Source organism: Rissa tridactyla, chromosome 9 (assembly GCF_028500815.1).
Source record: "Rissa tridactyla isolate bRisTri1 chromosome 9, bRisTri1.patW.cur.20221130, whole genome shotgun sequence".
In the NCBI taxonomy this organism is placed as follows: domain Eukaryota; kingdom Metazoa; phylum Chordata; class Aves; order Charadriiformes; family Laridae; genus Rissa; species Rissa tridactyla.
The window spans coordinates 47,200,220-47,217,085 of record NC_071474.1 but is presented as its reverse complement, the minus strand read 5'-3'; the positions used below and the strand labels follow the sequence as shown (position 1 = coordinate 47,217,085).

At 43.1% G+C, this 16,866-nt stretch overlaps 1 protein-coding gene and 1 long non-coding RNA gene across 3 annotated transcripts in view; one reads left to right on the top strand and one right to left on the bottom strand.

Moving 5' to 3' along the window:
• Window positions 1-16,866, bottom strand: part of LOC128914504 (uncharacterized) — a 213,079-nt gene that overhangs the window by 23,572 nt on the left and 172,641 nt on the right. The window lies entirely within an intron of this gene.
• LOC128914501 (vascular endothelial growth factor receptor kdr-like) overlaps window positions 1-16,866 on the top strand; it is a 140,440-nt gene that overhangs the window by 47,489 nt on the left and 76,085 nt on the right. For both annotated transcript variants that reach the window (XM_054213539.1, XM_054213538.1), the window contains exons 4-7: window positions 8,488-8,615; window positions 12,853-13,012; window positions 14,520-14,656; window positions 16,147-16,306. In XM_054213539.1, the coding sequence (XP_054069514.1) occupies window positions 8,488-8,615; window positions 12,853-13,012; window positions 14,520-14,656; window positions 16,147-16,306 (585 nt within the window). The remainder of the gene's footprint in view (window positions 1-8,487; window positions 8,616-12,852; window positions 13,013-14,519; window positions 14,657-16,146; window positions 16,307-16,866) is intronic.

Sequence of the window (16,866 nt, the reverse complement as noted above, 5' to 3'; positions counted from 1 at the left end):
AGATATTACCAGTGAGAACAGAGTTGGAGCTGCATTTCTTCTTTCTTTCACGCTGGAGACACCGAGACAGCTCCACTTGTTGCCAGACACTCAGCAAGCTGAGATAGGCAAATGCTGTCCTGTCTGCTCAGCGCGGAGCCCAGCAGATAAGCTGGCTGTCTCACACACACACTGGTGGAAGGGTTTGGCACCGTATCCCAGTTAACAGTGTTCAGGGCCACACAACGTGGGAATACAGGCTATGTCACTGGGCAGGACCCTCTCTGTTGTCCCTCAAGTACTAAGGGCTGGATCCAAGGGAAAGTAAGATGCTTTCCATTCTGAATCAAGACATTCAGTACCTTCAAATCATATCCTAAAGGGTCACTTCTAAGTGGAGGAGCCTTGTAAGATGTGATGGTGAGTGAGCAGCTGAAGTTCCTGGCTCTAAGTCAGTGACAGCACTTGACATCCCAGCAGGAAGAGGTAACGATCCCCTCCTTCTTATTGATAAAGAATTTATAAATGAAAATTATACACATCATTCCCCCACTTCTTCCTTCCTGTTTCTTATCTACTCAGTAATTGCTAATTGCTGAACCTTACCCAAGCTCTGCAGCTGGCGGCAGTTAATGTAGGAGACCTGCTCTTAAGGATGGGACTCCAGGTAAAGCTGGTCAATATTTTCTACACAGTCTATGCTTGTCTAAAATCTAGTGTTGTGGGGAGTCAGAATTTATTAATTCTTCTGAAGTCTGAAAGATAATTTCAGCCAAAGTATAGAGACTCGTTTTTTTAAAAAAAAGAAATCTTTCCATGTTGTCTTTTATTTGTTTGGCAATGAGAAGCATTTTGCTTCCACAATTTTTGAAGTAACACTTTTTAAAGTAATATTTTTCTCTACAAATATTCCCCTGTTTCTAACGGTAATCTCCAGGGGAAGAATGTATTTCATTTGACCAAAACAGAATGCTTCGTGTTGACTCAGAACGGCGTCTGGGGGTTTTGCAGGCACTTTTGTTTTGCCTAAAGATAAAATATTCTGCTTTCTGTTTAATCTAAACATTCCACCCCTAATTCTTTTCATTGGCCTGCCAAACTGAAAAGTCCTTTATTTTCAAAGATCCAGTTTCAAAACAAGTGACTTTATAGAAGTTCCTCCTGTACCTAGAAAGAGCTTTGATGGGTTACCAGGAGGAACACAGCAGACCTGGCAATTTCCATGTAAAGCTTTCCAAAATTCTCTGACCAAAGCGTCACTTAACTGCTAATGATCCTATTAATGTAAAGAACAGATTATAAGCCTCCTCAAAGTGTTTTTGACCTTGAGGAAGACAAACTTCATGGGGATTATGTCAAAACATGCACTTAAAGAACCTGTGAAACTCTGCCCAGGCCTCCCAGCTAAGGTATGACTGAATGAAGAAAATAAATGGTGAGGGTGAGAGAATTATCTTTAGCAGCAAGAAAGTGAGAAGCAAAATGAGAACATTTAGGAATTTCACAGACATGAACAGCCACGGATGACTGTCCTCAAAGGCCATTTAGTACTTATTATCTCTGTGGGGTGATGGATAGTATCTGAAGGGAGAGGCGATGTTAACTCCACGGCTTTAGATATGATACAAATATCATGAGACAAATTGCCATCACTGTGTGTGAAACATGAACAGAAATGAAAAGCACTGAAAATCCCGTACAAAATCCTCTGTGTGCGTCCAAAGAGGATGTTTCGAACATGCCGGCAGGTGACACAGTGCTGAAAAGAGCCGTAGGAGAGAGCCTGACCCTACAAAACGCCAAGTTCCCGGGGTGCAATGCTGAGGGCTTTCAAGTTCCTCGGCTTCATCAGCGGGATGGGGTCGTGAGCCCTCTGGAGAGTGGGATTCACATGCCAAGTGAGCATCACATAATTAGAGAGCTCCTCCACTCTTGGTAGATAGTCACCTATATTACAGATAACACGACACAAAAGAACAGATGTCAGCGCAAGGTGAAGGAGTCCCGTATCCGTGCTCGCATGCTGCCACTGCGGAGCCTTGAAGAGAGAACTGCACATTCCCCAGGGAATTGCTATTACACCGCGAGTTAAAGGGGACCCTCCCTAAGCTCATCTCAAGCAGCAATTAATCTCCACTTAGACAGAATGAGAATTTACACATGAAGGGCTTCGCTGCCTGAAGGTAAACAATGTTCTTGTAGGCACTTGACCTTTGAGTCACTTTGGTGGGCGGCCTGCTGGATTCTTCTGCCTGGCTCTGTCCCGCTGGCCGGACCGCGGGCTGCCTTCCCCTCCACGGTCCCGCTGCCTCTGTTTCCTTTGCCTTGCTCTTTGTGTTCCCTCTGGAGCCGCGCTGGGTCAACAGCAACACCCCGGCCTGGCTGCAGCTTCCTGCAAACTTGCCCTGCCCCGCAGAGCCAGCCGGGCTGAGACCCAGGGGAAGGGGCTCTTCCCTCGCCTTCCAGCCGGCGCTGCAGGCGATAAGTCCCTAATGTGCTCCAGCTCTTGTCTTTCTTCACATATAATGAGCTTTGCAGCCCACAGTAAATTATTCTGTTTAATTATCCAATGGGAATTGATAGGTGTTTCCTTATGGGTGAGATTCACAGGGCGTGTTACCTTCCCAACGCAGGAGGAACCAATGTGCCAAGCTACAGGGAAATTCCCTCTTTTCACAAAGGGTTTCTTTGCTGAGAATTTTTTCCCACCGCGTTCAGTGCTGGTAACTGCCGAGTTTCCAAGTCTTGTACTGCAGGACGGCACCTGCGTTTCCCATGCCACAGCTCTCCAAATTGCAACAGTTGAGTGCAATTGATTTACACCATCTGGAATTAGAGATCATCCTTGAGGCCGAGGTTATCATTTTTAACGAACAGTGACCCTGTCCCTTTTGTTTCAAGAAGTTCTGTCTCTGAGAGGCTTTTTTACAAGGAGTTAACTGATTGCTGATTAACTTAAGGTGGTGAACATGTTTGTAACGCTGGCAGTGACACTCCCGATGTCCCAGCAGATCATTTTTCCATGCCAGAGTCAGTCAGAACTACTTAGGAGTTTCGTGAAGGATTCAGTTTTTTGTCTGCGCAAACCATAACAAAGGTATCAGCTGGCAGTTGATTAGTTCCCTCGTCAGTATTTATTCTTTGTCATTTTGTTAAGATCCGAAGCTGAGCCACTTTCTATTTGCTTATCTGTTAAGTGAAAGGCCCAGCTGCCTGGAAAGCGCTGGTGCTCGGAGCGTCTCCGTCCCAAGGCTCGTGGGGTCGGCTCGCTCCTGCTTATGGGGCTGATGATATTATTTTTTCTTTTGCACAGAATTTCACTGTTAGGGAGAAAGAAAAAAGCCTCCCTGGCCTCACTGACATAGCCACGGTTATTTAGTGAGCACTTGACCTTCACCTGCGACCGCCTTTGCCTTTCTTCCAAGGTCATTTTCCCCTGATGGCCGAAGTGCAGCCCGAACCTCAGGTTTAAGCTCCCGTATCAAAACTGTGGTAGTTTAGCCCTGCAACCAGCTGCCACATTACCGTTGTCACTTCAGGAGCTGCTCTGCTGACTCACACAGATATCTTGCCCTGTTTCAATATTCCAATTCCAGTATTCCAATTTCGGTATTCCAATATTGCAGACTGAAACAGGGAGGAAAGGAGGCCTGGGGTAGGCAGGGAACTCCCTTTAAGCTGGGGCTGTAAACCAGATAAAGCACTGAGATAACACAAATGATGGCCATCTGCTCACTGCACAGGGCTCTAGGAAACCTCACTTACTGTAGGAGAGTGATCCGTAAAATATAAACCCTTTTTCTCATTTTTTCAAAGCAGAGTGAGAACAAAGCCCATGAGACCTGCCATCTACCAGAGATCACCAATCAATTGCAGCTCAAGCCTTTCCCAACCCAGTCTGGATAACCCAAAACCTGCCATTTGCTGTTGTTAATTGCACAGTGATTTTAAAACACTCTCTAGATTTCAAATACTGATGGTAGAAGGGTAGATTTATATATTTTGGCTTCCAATTCTGGCTGCAGCTTATGATCTGGTACAGCATAATTCTAGTTACTGGTTAGACACCTGGCAATTCAGGTGCAGGCTGCTATTAAAAAATCAATTAGGAATGAAATATAGCTTCTGTTATATATGCTATAAATTCATGCTTCCTGTTTAGGTGTTCCTCAGTAGTTTAGTGCCACTGTCATGATTATCTATCCTATTTACAGCTGAAAAAAGTAAATTATTTTTAGGTCTGTTGTGAATCTGTTAATTTGGTAGAGGCCAGTCTTGGGAGTAGGGAGAGATGATGGAGGAGAATGGGGTTAAATAATTTTATTTTTTTTCCCTGAACAGGAAATAGTTTTGAGAAATTGTATTTTGTTTGACTAAGATATTTCCGTCATCGCATAATTCAATATTTTCTGACATTTTATGATTATTTAACTTTGCTTAGCTACCTTCTTTTGATTTATGTTACTTTTTAAACAAACAGTGCTATTCTGAAATTCCCTCTAAAAATACTGGCACAGATATTTTTAAATTCAGTGTTCCCATTTTTTCAGTCCAAACAATTAGTCCAAATTTGATCCAGATTTGTGAATAGTTTGCTATCAAGAAGCTCCTGTTTTCACAGCAAATTTCCTCTTGGCCTATATTCTTGTCTGTCCCCCTGTCAGGTGGCACATCAGTCGTTCTCTCTTTTTCTCCATGGGGCTAGAAATAGATAGGGGGATACTTCCCCTGACCCTTTTTTGCACTCCCAGTGGTTGTTGCAAATACACAAAAATCTACTTTCTCTGCTTTTTCATATAACAAATTATCCAAGGATCTTCTTTTAATAATCCAGGGTCATCTTTTAAGTAGAACGGCCTTTCACCATTTGCACAAGATTTGAAATTGGCTATAAAAATATCACCCCGTTGGATACCTCTAGGACTGGTTTAGCTGGAGAGCAGGACTGCAGAGGCAGTAAGCAGCGCTAATGCTCAGGGACAAACACTGACCACGTTTCCGGAACGGGACTCAATAGAAGAATTTAGCAGAGCTGTTTGGGAAAGTGCATAAAACACAGGATTGAGTATAAATATTTCCTATTAGTTATAGGGATTGGAACAAGCTACAAAATTGTGGTCTGGAGATCAGGTTTCTCAGCTCAAGGCTTGATTAGAACCAGTGCCCACCTAACCAAAAAGTTCACATGCGTATCAGAAACTTCCTAAATATGAGGGAGATTACAGGTCTCATTTTTTAATTCTAATTAATCTCTCTCAAATAATGTTTCTTGCAATGCCCTTACTCCAAAGCACATGTTTTTTATAAACCAACCCAGTCAGAATAAATCAATGGCATGCAATAAAAGCTGGCAGGAAAAGACATTACTAGAAATGATAGACATCGTCCAGAATCCTGGTCTTTATCTTCTGTTTTACTGCCTTGTGTTCAGTACTACTGACGAGCTCCTTCTCACAGCTCCCCGCATTCATCCCACACCTCTTGTACTCGCACGGTGACCCAAAAGCCTTTGGCAAAACATCATGGTAACACGGGTGACCTTTCTGATACACCCAAGGAGCTCCAACCAACATTTGCTCTCATCGTGATGAAGCACGCGGTACATTTTGGCTGCTAAGAAACCTATTTCCAGTTCTTAGAGCTAAAATTAAGCCATCAGAAATACAAAAGGCAACAGTCCCACGCTCCTGTCTCAGTCCCCGTCTTTCACCCTTCATATTTTTGTGAGTGAAACTGGTTTGGGTTGTGAAGCAAAGGAACTCCAGCTCAGCACCGAGCTAAGTCTTTGAAGATTAATTCCAAGTGAGAGCACTTATATATTTCCATGACATTCCCTAAGCAAAACTGTTGTCATTAGCCAGGAAATGAACATTGATATCCCCAAATGAATGACCTGTTCCCAGATGGGTTACCAGTCGTGGGGAAATAAAGACAAAGCGACTGAGATAAACCAACTCTGTTGTCCTTTGCCAGTGGAGCTGTGGAAGAGCAAATCCAAATCTCACACTCCATGTTCAAACTGTTCTGCAGGTCACCAATAAGCAGAGTTACATCGCCTACACGTAGAACACTTGTTACCCAGAAAAATTCAACATAAATAAGCACTTCACCTACTGTTTAATTACAGATCCTTCAGCATGGAATACACAGCTCCCTGCTAGGGTCCAAAGGGTGACCATTTGTTTTAAACCCAAAATTGGATCCCCACTGATTTGAAACAAAAGACTGTTTGCCAGGGATGGAGTACTGGGAAAGGAGAAATTCTGGAGGGTTTCACAATTTTAATCTCTTTGTTGAGAGTAGCCAAAATGGCCAACACTAGAAAGGGACACTTGGAATTTTTAAAACTCCATGTGCAGGCTTTTTTCCTCACTATGTCAAAAAGTTAGAGAAATACTTTGCCACCTTTTCATGGAAATGTTAGAACATTCCCAGTTTAGCCAGCAGATGAAGGAGGGAGAGTGGCCTGATACAGTAATGCAAGGATTAATGGAATGAATTGATAGCGTTACTCCAACACACTTCAGCTGGGGCTTTCTGCAACCACAGAACAGCTGCCACAACAGCCTTAGAGGTAACACAAGAGCGTGCATTTAGGTGACAGGATTGGGGCCAGCTGGCCTTACCCATTGGTGCTAAACCAAGATGATCACACCGGTCAGGCTCTTAAGCATAGCCCGTGGCTTTGATTTTTGTGTTTGAGAGGCATCTGATCCCAGCTGAGGGGATACGCGGCCTTTACCAGAGATACTCTCATGCCGCACTGCAGAGTCAGACCGACGCCTGCTAACCAGAGGGGCCGTGTGACAGGAAAGGTGCTGGCACTGTTGTCACAGGGTTTCACCCTGGCAGCTGTAGGGACATGGGCAAGGGCACGGTGTGGCCCACGGGGGAATGGTCCAGCACAGCCCGCCTGAAGTGGCTGCTTCTTCACTTTGGCCCCGGAGCGCAGGAGGGCTCCCCAACATCAGGAGGGCTCCCCAACATCTAGAAGTGGCATTCTTGTCTTGATGTCGTGGTGCATGGACTTTTTCATGTATTTGCACCAAGATGGGTCCTTCTGGGCGTTTTCTGGATGAACAGTGGGGCTAGACCCACCAAGCAATAATTAATTTTTTCCCTCTATTAAAAATCCCTTAATTATCAGGAATTAGAGAGGAAACACGACATGAGGATACAAGGGTAGTTCAGGAAGTACATTAATGATTTTCATCAAGAAGGACGCTTTTTCTCATTATACAACATCAGAGAACAGGTCGCCTACGCTATAGGTGTTTCCCAAAGCCATAAAGTGCTTGGCCATTGTTGGAGGCCTCCTGCTGATCCATAGGGATGGACGTGTCAGCCCTGGCTGGCTGCAGTCATCACCAATTTAGCCCGTTTGGGAGCAGTTAAGCATTCTTTTGAAAACTGATTTTGATTTCCTCATAGCACATCCTTTTTTAAAGTACTGTCAGAATACTACAGCACATTTTTGCAACCTTGTTCACAAACCTTTCATTTCCCATGCTTTAGGTGAAGCCATTTCCAAAATCTAATTAAGTGTGTGGAGGCAGGTCCCAAGCCAAGGCCAAGCAGGTTGAGGTTATTGTACAGGGGGCACATCCTTTGCTGTCAACAGTATAATCCAAACCAAAAGCGGTCGATTGCCTACACTGTGTGGTGTAGCGGGTATTGCATTAGCTGAATGGGATTTGAGGCTTTATACCATAAGAATATCAAGCTGAAGAACGCTTTTCAGAAAAACCTTGAAGCTTTTAGGATTTCACAAACACTATTTTAATTTTCTGATGATCATCACTGTATTCAGACAATGAAAAATCAGTGAATGAGACTCAGAAGCTTTATTAACTTAAACTACATCAGATATTTATTTCTATTGTATATGTATATTCAGTCTGACTTCTTGTGGCAGATCTGTAGAAAATCCCACAGTTCTCCAAGAGTGTGACCAAGTTACTCCACTGTTAGGTTAAACAGATTATTCGTGCTTTGAATATCATGGGTGTACGTGCCCTTTTTGCATGCTTTCTGCAATATTCTAGAGATTCTCATTTACTGAAAGACACTTTGTTCTATCAGTAGAATAACTGCTGTAAACCTATTGCAACACTTAACTGCTGTGGCATTCAGGAGTGCTGCGGTATAAAATCACCTACGAAAGAAATTCAGAATACTGGGGAAAGAACAAATTCCAGCGCCATGAAGACCTGTGGAGCGGATCTATTAACTTCATTTTTGCAGATGGAGAATGTATAAGAAAAGGAGTTTTTATAAGATTACACTGCAAACTGGTAAAATAGGGTTAGAAATGGGATATTCCCACTCCTGGTCACTGGCAATAATCCCTAGGTGCCACTGGCATTGGCAAACAAGCAAGATGTGACTGGCTGTCTTGTCACACACAGGGAGCCTTCTACGGGCAATTAACCACTCAGATTACGGCGCCTTCCTGGTCATTGACCAGTAAAGGAGCAGTTTTTTAAATCAATGTTCTTTTCCCTGCAGACTACAGAAATCCATTTGTGGAGATTCACCCGGAACATCCTGAAATAATCTACATTTTAGATGCTAAGAAAACGGTTGTTGTCCCTTGCCGAGTTACCTCGCCAGATATCAAACCGAAGCTTACCCAGGTAAGTGCCAGTTTCAGAGAAACTCAATGCATTCAGAGGTCTGGGCTGCCAACACAACAGCTAAAAATACAACATAAAATGTATAAATAAAATACTAAATAAAAGCTAGGTAAGTTTCAAAAAATAAAAATAGCCGACACTGAAAATCCAGCAGCACAGTCCTGCCCCTGCAGTGTATCACTGGTGAACTGTGTACAAGGGTGTTTTGGGGATTAGGTTGAGTTTATCACATATTTTTCTCATCTTGTGGCTTTTTATTCCTCCATAAATTGCCCAAGATCGATAACAAGACACTATTTTTCTTCAAAAATCTTTGTATAAGACCTGGCTATTAGCTATTCTCATGAAAGCTTCTCTCTTTTATATCTTGAACCTCCTCAGAACAGTTGCCCATTTTTGCTTGATTTTTCCCAAGTTTCAGCCTTGGGAATAAATGGCTGGAGCAGCCATCCCTTCGGCAGCAGTTACATCTGAATGTCAAGGTTACAGAGTGGTCCATGGAGGCCAAGGCCATTTAGTATAATAAAAATGGAAATTTAAGGTCTGGGGCTTCCTCAGTTGATGGAGATCTAGTCGCTCATTTAAAGGGCTTCAGAATTGCTCTGTAGAGAAGCCCATCACAGAGCGAGGAACGGAACATCGGTCTCCTGCCTCCAATCCTGCCTTTTACCTAACAGGTTACGTGTGCTTCCGTTCCCCGGCTGGGCTGACCGCTTGAGCTGTCCTGCAGGGAACAAGAGCTCACCCTCTGCCCCTTTTCCACAGCCTCTTCTGGAGGGGCTGGGAGAGCTGAGGTTGTTCTGCTGGATACGGTGTGACAGCGGAGCACACACAGAGAGGCTGGTGCTGTGCTGGTGGAGGGCTCTGAGGACCTCTGCTCCTCTTAGCAGTTAGATGTCTTAGATGTTTCCTTCTCCTGGGGCACGGGACATGAAATCACGGTGGCCCGAGACAGTGCTCGGGCTCCCGCTGAGACCAATGGCAAATTTCCAGCAGACGTGCAGAGGGACAGCGCTGGCCTTATTGCTTTAGCAGATCTCTATTTTTAAATTTTGTCAGGAGGGATTAAAAGCAGGGGAATAAGGCTCCTCTCCAGTTATAGCTTATCACTTTCGCTTGGATAAGTGTTATCACCTTCTGTTGCTTGGCTATAAAAGTGAAACATCCCCATACTATTTTAGCCTACCCCAAGCAAATTCATTGCTGGGGTACTGCTGCTGACCTCGGCACAGGCACACGAGCCTAAAGGTGGCCTTGGAACCTCGACCAAGGAGACCTCTACACTTATCCCCCCTTATTTACAGGCAGCCCTGCTCTCCCTGCTTTGCCAGCTAAATTCTCTCCCGGTAATTTCGTCAAACACAAACCGAAGTCCTTTACCTTGCTGCAAGCTGCTGCTGGAATGAAATCTCCCCTGAAATCTCCCTTTTGAATTGCGAAGAAAATTGTCCTCAAAAGAGATTTTTCCCTTTCAAGGGAGAGGGGCCGGACTGCAGGGCTGGGATGTAGATGTTGGGTGCTGCTCCCCAGAGGAACCCTCCTGAGGCCGGGAGCTGGGAGCTGCTCCTGGGGATGTGCTTTGGGAGGCGTGTGGTGGCTTCGGGAGCCGCCAGCCCCGGGCTCCATCTATGGGAAGTCACCGCTTGTTTTGCCTCGTCTGGGAATTTCCTAGCGCCGTGTGGAGCCGAGGTGGCGGCTTCCCGTGCGAAGAGGAAGCGGGCGGGAGAGGGGTGGAGGTAAGGATGGAGGAGGAGAGGTGAATAAGGCGATCAGACAAATTTAGAACATCCTCTTCTTCCAAATTTAATCTCCGATAGACAACGAACTTCAAAGGGAGGGAAGCCACTGTGATTTCCTTCAAGCAGCATTGATGCTTTTTGTTTGATTGTTTAAATATATATTTTTGAATATTTTATGAAGACGTTTAATATCTGTGAGTGTTGAAAAGGGCCTCCTGAGTAGGGTTACTTTTTCTTTCCCCTTCCTGTATCCATCAGGGAGCAGAGCTGCCAAACCATGAAGTTCAGCTTTATCACATTTTATTATTCTTGTAGAAAATGTACTTTTTTCCACCGTAAATTAAGTTCCTTATGTTACCATTATACTTTAAAATCATTGCCCTCTCTGGCCTTTAAATATGTATGGGGAAAGGTACCTCTTGCTAATACTAAGTTAACTCTACGTATCATCTGTGTTATTAATGAACCCATGCTAAGACACACAATTCAACAAACTTCTAATTTTGCTTAACATGATTTTAATTCTGGGCAAAAAAACTATTTTTAGTCTTGTCAGATCTGTTTAGTCCCCGATCTGGTTCAGTGAGCATTTGCCACTTACAGCTTTGACCTTCCTGGGTGTTAAGGCATGATTAAGCCTCAGGTCTCAGATCTCTTTCTGTAATTTTCCTGAATTTTCCTAATGGCTCTGAGCAGAGATACCACAGCTTGACTACTTCGGAAATATTTACATGAAATCCACATTCCCTACTACCGTCAGAAGAGAACCGCTGTTCCGAAAGCAGACACCTGTCTCGCTGTGCCTGCTTCCCCACAGCAACATCACCAGCCACTGCCCCGCGGCCATCAGCCCTGTGTCTTTGATCTGTGCTGAATATGCAAAAACAAGCAACCTAAACCAACGCCAGCCTGATCAATTGTATATTCACGAGAGGTATGAGCATCAGCTCTCAGAGCCTGGAGCTGAAATTTCTTCGGAACAGGAGTATTATTTAAACTGAATCCTATTTAAACCACACTGCCATACACGAGTACTGTTTGTTTGGAGACAGAAAAATAAATTGCACGCTGCATAACAACAAGAATAAGAGCAAAACCATTACATCATTGAGGAAGTTCCCACTTGTGGTCCCTAGTGCAGCTCTTCCCTTGGTTAGCTTCAAAAGCTAAAACAAGGTAGCTCTGAAATGCCTCATCTTTGAGAAGGCAGTATATGATAAGAAGGAAGAAGCAGCACTGTGCAAATAAAATTAGTTATCATGTGGCAACTGTAGGCACACTGAGGGTTCCCCAAACCCTTCATTTTTCAGCCCAAAGGGATCTCACCACTCCTGCAGTGCACCCTCAGTCCTAAAGAGCCTCCCTGCGTCCTGCTGGAAAAGTCAGACACCCACAGCCTGTGCTTCCATCCGCCTGCCTGCAAACAGGTGGAAACGGGTGAATCTCAGTGATCTGCTCTTTTACAGACTCCTGAATTATTTGTCCGCATTTAATTTCATGTATTTCTTTTCTACATTGCAATCCAGGATTTTCAAAATGATTGGAAAGTAAATTGCATTTTTTCTGGCAAATAGAGGATTTCCCCGCGTGTTAATAATAATAATAATAAACGAATCATTCCCAGCAACAAAAGCTAACCTGCTTGACATTGGTGCTGTCCAAGGGCGTACAGAGGTTTTACTCTTATTAAATGAATTTTTGCTCTAGTTTATTTTCCACATTCGCCTTTCGTACCCTCACTTCTTCTTCATAAGCAGAACTTAGAGATACTATTTTTTCAAGAATCTCAGACCATTACAAATATTTATGAATTGAGGACCAAAAATTTCTCAGTTACTAGGTCCCCTTATTTCTGCCATCCTGTGATTTACCATCTTAAGTCGCCCACGCAGCTTCAGTGCCTAGTGGAAATCAATAGGCTGCTTTGAAAGTGCCTCAACCCTTCCTGTGACACAGAGAGAGCGGATGACTAGCCACAGGCCAGCCATCAGGCGAGTTAGTGACATGAACAATTCTGACTTTTGGGGATCTAACTTCACACGTATTTTTAAAGTACTGTGAGATCCCAGAAAAACAGGCTGGTTTTTCACCAGCATGTAGCTTTAGGAGAAGCAGATTTTGTTCTTAAACTCTTCCAAAAAGATTACCCTACCGAATTCCTCTAAGATAGGCATAATTATTTCCAGTAAAGAGATGAGGGAAATGGGACCTACAATGGGTAGCACGGTATCTTGCCTAAGATCTGAGAGGACTGAATCAAAAGCCTCAGTTATGATGTCCAAGTCTTGGATTTCAAAGACAGTCATACCTTAGGGAGGGCTTTCCTATTTGCTTATGTTGATGTTGTTTAAGATATGTGTGGAATGAGACCACCAACCACTCTGAAAAGTCAAATGCCTACCCTGCCTCTAAAGCAGAACAGCCTTGGCTGGTTGCCTCTGTGGTCTGGGGGGAAAGGGAACGTCTCACAAGCCTCCCATCTGTCTGTTCTCTTTCAGTATCCTTATTCTGTAGAGATGAACTTCAAGGGGATGACGTGGGACCCAAAAATAGGATTTGTCATCCCCTCTCACTCTTTCGTTTACTCCGGAGTACTCACGTGCACTGCAAATGTCAACGGAAGCGTGTTCACCTCCTATTACCTGGCGCAGAGACTGGGTGAGTGACTGCTGTGTGCCGAGGAATGACCGCAATGTTTCTATTTCCTAGCTAAGCCCCTGGGTATTATTTCTTGGTTAGCCTCAATTATATTTGATATATCTATTTGGTATGTATCTGTAACAAGTCCAAGCTGGAACGCTAAAAGCAAACTCATTCTTCTCCTTTTTTCCTGTTCAATAGAACTTGGATTTGGTCCACTCCTGGTTTTGAAAAATTACCAAGCGTTGAGGTGGTACAAAATAGGAGTATTATTTTATTCAAACCCCACCAAGGTTTTGTTTACTTGGATTGAGCTATATTTACATTAAAACAACTGCTGGTTTGGGATAAACCAAACAGTAGCTTTCTTTTTGCGTCTGGTCATTAAACACACAAGATCAGGGTATAAAAATCTCATTAAACTGCTAATTCAAATCTTTGCTTTTTAATGTAGTTTCTCCTGGTGATTTACTATACCCTTTCCCTTGTATTTACAGCTGAGCTTCAGCTCAGAATTAAAATCTGAATTTGAAGCAACTAAACATTAAAATTTTGAGTGCTGGGGATTTCTGTGAAGCCAATTAGAGTTTATTTTTCCTTTGTTTTCAGTGAATGTTCTTTCTTTCCTCATACATTATATTTTTGACAGAGGAGAGTTTCTTGTGACTTCATTCCCATTAGATCATGGCATCCTTCTATACAATTAGCACTCAGCTTTAAACAACAGGCTTGTAAATTTGTACGGCAGCCAAGTAACCAAGTAAATCTCTCTCCCTTTTTCTTCATTGTTGGAGTAATTACTTTTTACTAGAATCATGAATGCAAAGCTAAGAAATCCATTAGGTCATCCCTCTCCAGCCCAAAAGGGCACAGGCAATACCTTACTCTAGAACGTGTTACTGTGCAGCGGTCAGGCGTGTGTTTGGCACGGGGCACCATAAACACCGTGCAGGCTTATTTCAGAGTTAACGTATTTAAGGCATCAATAAAGATAAGATATTAAGATTTAAGATATAAGATATAAGATGTAAGATATAAGATAAGGTATAAGGTATAAGACCAAGATTTGGGGATCCCATTCAGAAAGGAAAGGCAGTCGGTCATCAGAGGGCAGGAGAAACATCTCTCGTGTTTTACAGAAATTAATCCTCTCGCAGATATGCAAATGTTGAGCAACTCAAAAGGATAAGGCTCTTTTGAAAATTTTTTCTAAGAATGGCTGTGGAGCTGATGAGTGAGGGTTGGAGCCAAACATGGCAACTGCAAGAAAAGTAATTCACGAATTACTGTGTCCACGTGTGATCTGTTAGTTTGATCGGCTGGCGTTCAGCTGATACAGCTGACCTAATGTTTCCATTGTCGGGGCATTTCCAACAGTTTCCATAGAAACGACAGCAGAAGGTGAGGCATTTGGAAACTGTGAAAGGAGTGGATGTTGGAAAGGCAACTGGAGTGTGGATTCCATCTTGAACGTCATTGACGTAGAGAGCACTGCGTAGTGATACCTTTGCTTTTTTCATTTCAGAGGGCAGAGTACAGAACCTGGCTCTGAAAGCAACTCCCAAAAAACTGCTGGTTGGAGAAACTCTCTATTTGGAATGCAGAGCAGAAACCTTCATCAACGGGCGCATTGAGCTCATCTGGACGTGTCCTAGTGGGAGAGTGAGTTGAAGAAAATTCTGTATTCTGCTATCACGAGGTCTCCCCCTACCCAAAAGAAAGATCTGTTCCCAGGGCTGAGTAAACCCTAACTACTACTTATTCTGAAATATAGCCAACCGTTTGTAAGCCTACAATCGATTGTATTTTTAGTTTGGAGGAATCTAAAATGTATCTGACCATCTTGAACCTGCAAATTAAACCGCAAATCTCAGGCTAAATATAAAAAGAAAGAAAAACCAGAAGTGGATGGTTCATGTTGGAAGAATAGCTGTCTCATTTCTTCTGGCCTCTTTGTTGATCCCTGCTCGGAGTGGCGAGTCTCAAAGGCAGCCACGAAGGCTGCAAGTCGTCAGTCTGCTCATCCATCTTGGCTTTTATTAAGTAGGAAAAAGTGAAACTAAAGCCAATTGTATCTGCTGAAATCTCAACCAAAGAATGAAATTTAAATTAGGTTCTTGGGCTTTCTGTGGAATGCAATACAAAAATGACAAATTTGACGTAGAAATATGTAAGAGACTGAGCGTTTGCTTTGATGTACTAAAACCTTTCAGTTCTCCTAAGGAAAAACAAAGGGAAGAAGGGGTATTTTCCAAATCAGTTCATTTATCTGAGATACTGCTCATGGTTCTATTTGATGCTCAGAATTAAAATGATGGCTTTTTTTTCTTTTTAGTTCAGCAAAATATACATTTCAAAGAAGCACCTAAGCCTATTGGGAAAGTGTAAAATGAGATTCCTAAATATTTTTCACTTATTTGTTCACTTAGAGAATGAATGTCTGATTTTGTTTTGGTGAAGAAACTACAGAAAATATAAGAGAATTTAAAGAAGTGCAAGTAATATGGTGTTACTGAATTTTGCTTCTTGAATCCCATATGATGGAAGAGAGTTGTTTTTCTATGAACCCTCCTTAGATTTCTAACATTACAAATGTAAAACTTCTTGGCCAAATCTCTGGGATCAAAAATCCTCTCATAAGCAATAACGCTTTCTAAAATTCTACAGGAATTTGCATTGGCGCTTGGCTGTCATAATATATTATATTTCTGTCATAATATATTTCTTTTAGAAAGAGGAGGCTTTTTAAGACAGAAAAAATCTGACTGTGACCAAAAAAAACCCCACACAACAAAAACCAAAGCACAACTCTGACCCTACAGATGCCACCAGCAGTTCTGCACCGCGATCCCTGGGATCTGGTCCCGGAGAGGGGCTGATCTGAGCTGCACCCCCTTATTTACCTGCCCGCCCAGACTGCTGAGAGAAGCGCCACAGTTCCACTCTGTTTCTCTCTCTTATTAGACTTGATAATGAAACTTCACACAAGAGCTTTTCCTGCTGATTTGTCTTTTATATTATTTATTTCAGTGATGCAGAGCTATGATAATTTTGATATGAATCACTGCTTTTCTTTACCGGCAGACTTTGAAAGGATGAACAAAATAATCTGGTTTATGCTGGTTTTTGACCCCCTTTTTCCTGACTTCCAGCACCCTTATCCTAGAAGAACAATAGACCAGAGTGGCATGGTGTATAAAGTTGGCAGTAGCCTGACAATTGCAAATGTCACCATGCAAGACGGAGGCCTGTATGTATGCAAAACATTCAACGTGACACGGCTGGAGGCCAATGTCACAGTTACAGTGTACGGTAAGTTCTGCAGCTAAATCAGAATACCCAAGAACCAAGATTGTTAAGCTTAAAGGGTAATGCCACATTATTAAATCTGTTGATATGCAGATGGCATTAGGAAGAATGCCAGCTAGTTAAAACAACCATTAATCATCTCTAATCTCTAATCAATCTATGAGAGAGTCAGCACCCAGCACTATGTTTTCAAAGAAACTAGCGAGCTCAAGACTGAGACATGGCTGAGGACAGGGATTAACTGGGAACTGAACTGTTCTGAAGAAGCTGGCACCAAGTGTGGTTGCTGATGCCCTGAAAATCTGGCCCCCTGGCATCCACATGGACAAGAGATACCCCGGGCATTTTTACAGCCTGCTCCAGGGGCAATGCAGATGGATATTTTCTGCTTTAAATATCAAGTCCTTCATTTGGAGACAAACCTTCCTGGCTGGGGCTGAGCTTTGCAGGGGAACTGCGGTAACAGCTCGTCATACCACTTGGTTGTCTGCAGCTTCTGCAGATCTGTATCGCAAAAAACCTGGGGTAGACACAACCCAATTCAAAGATGTGAGCACTGTACT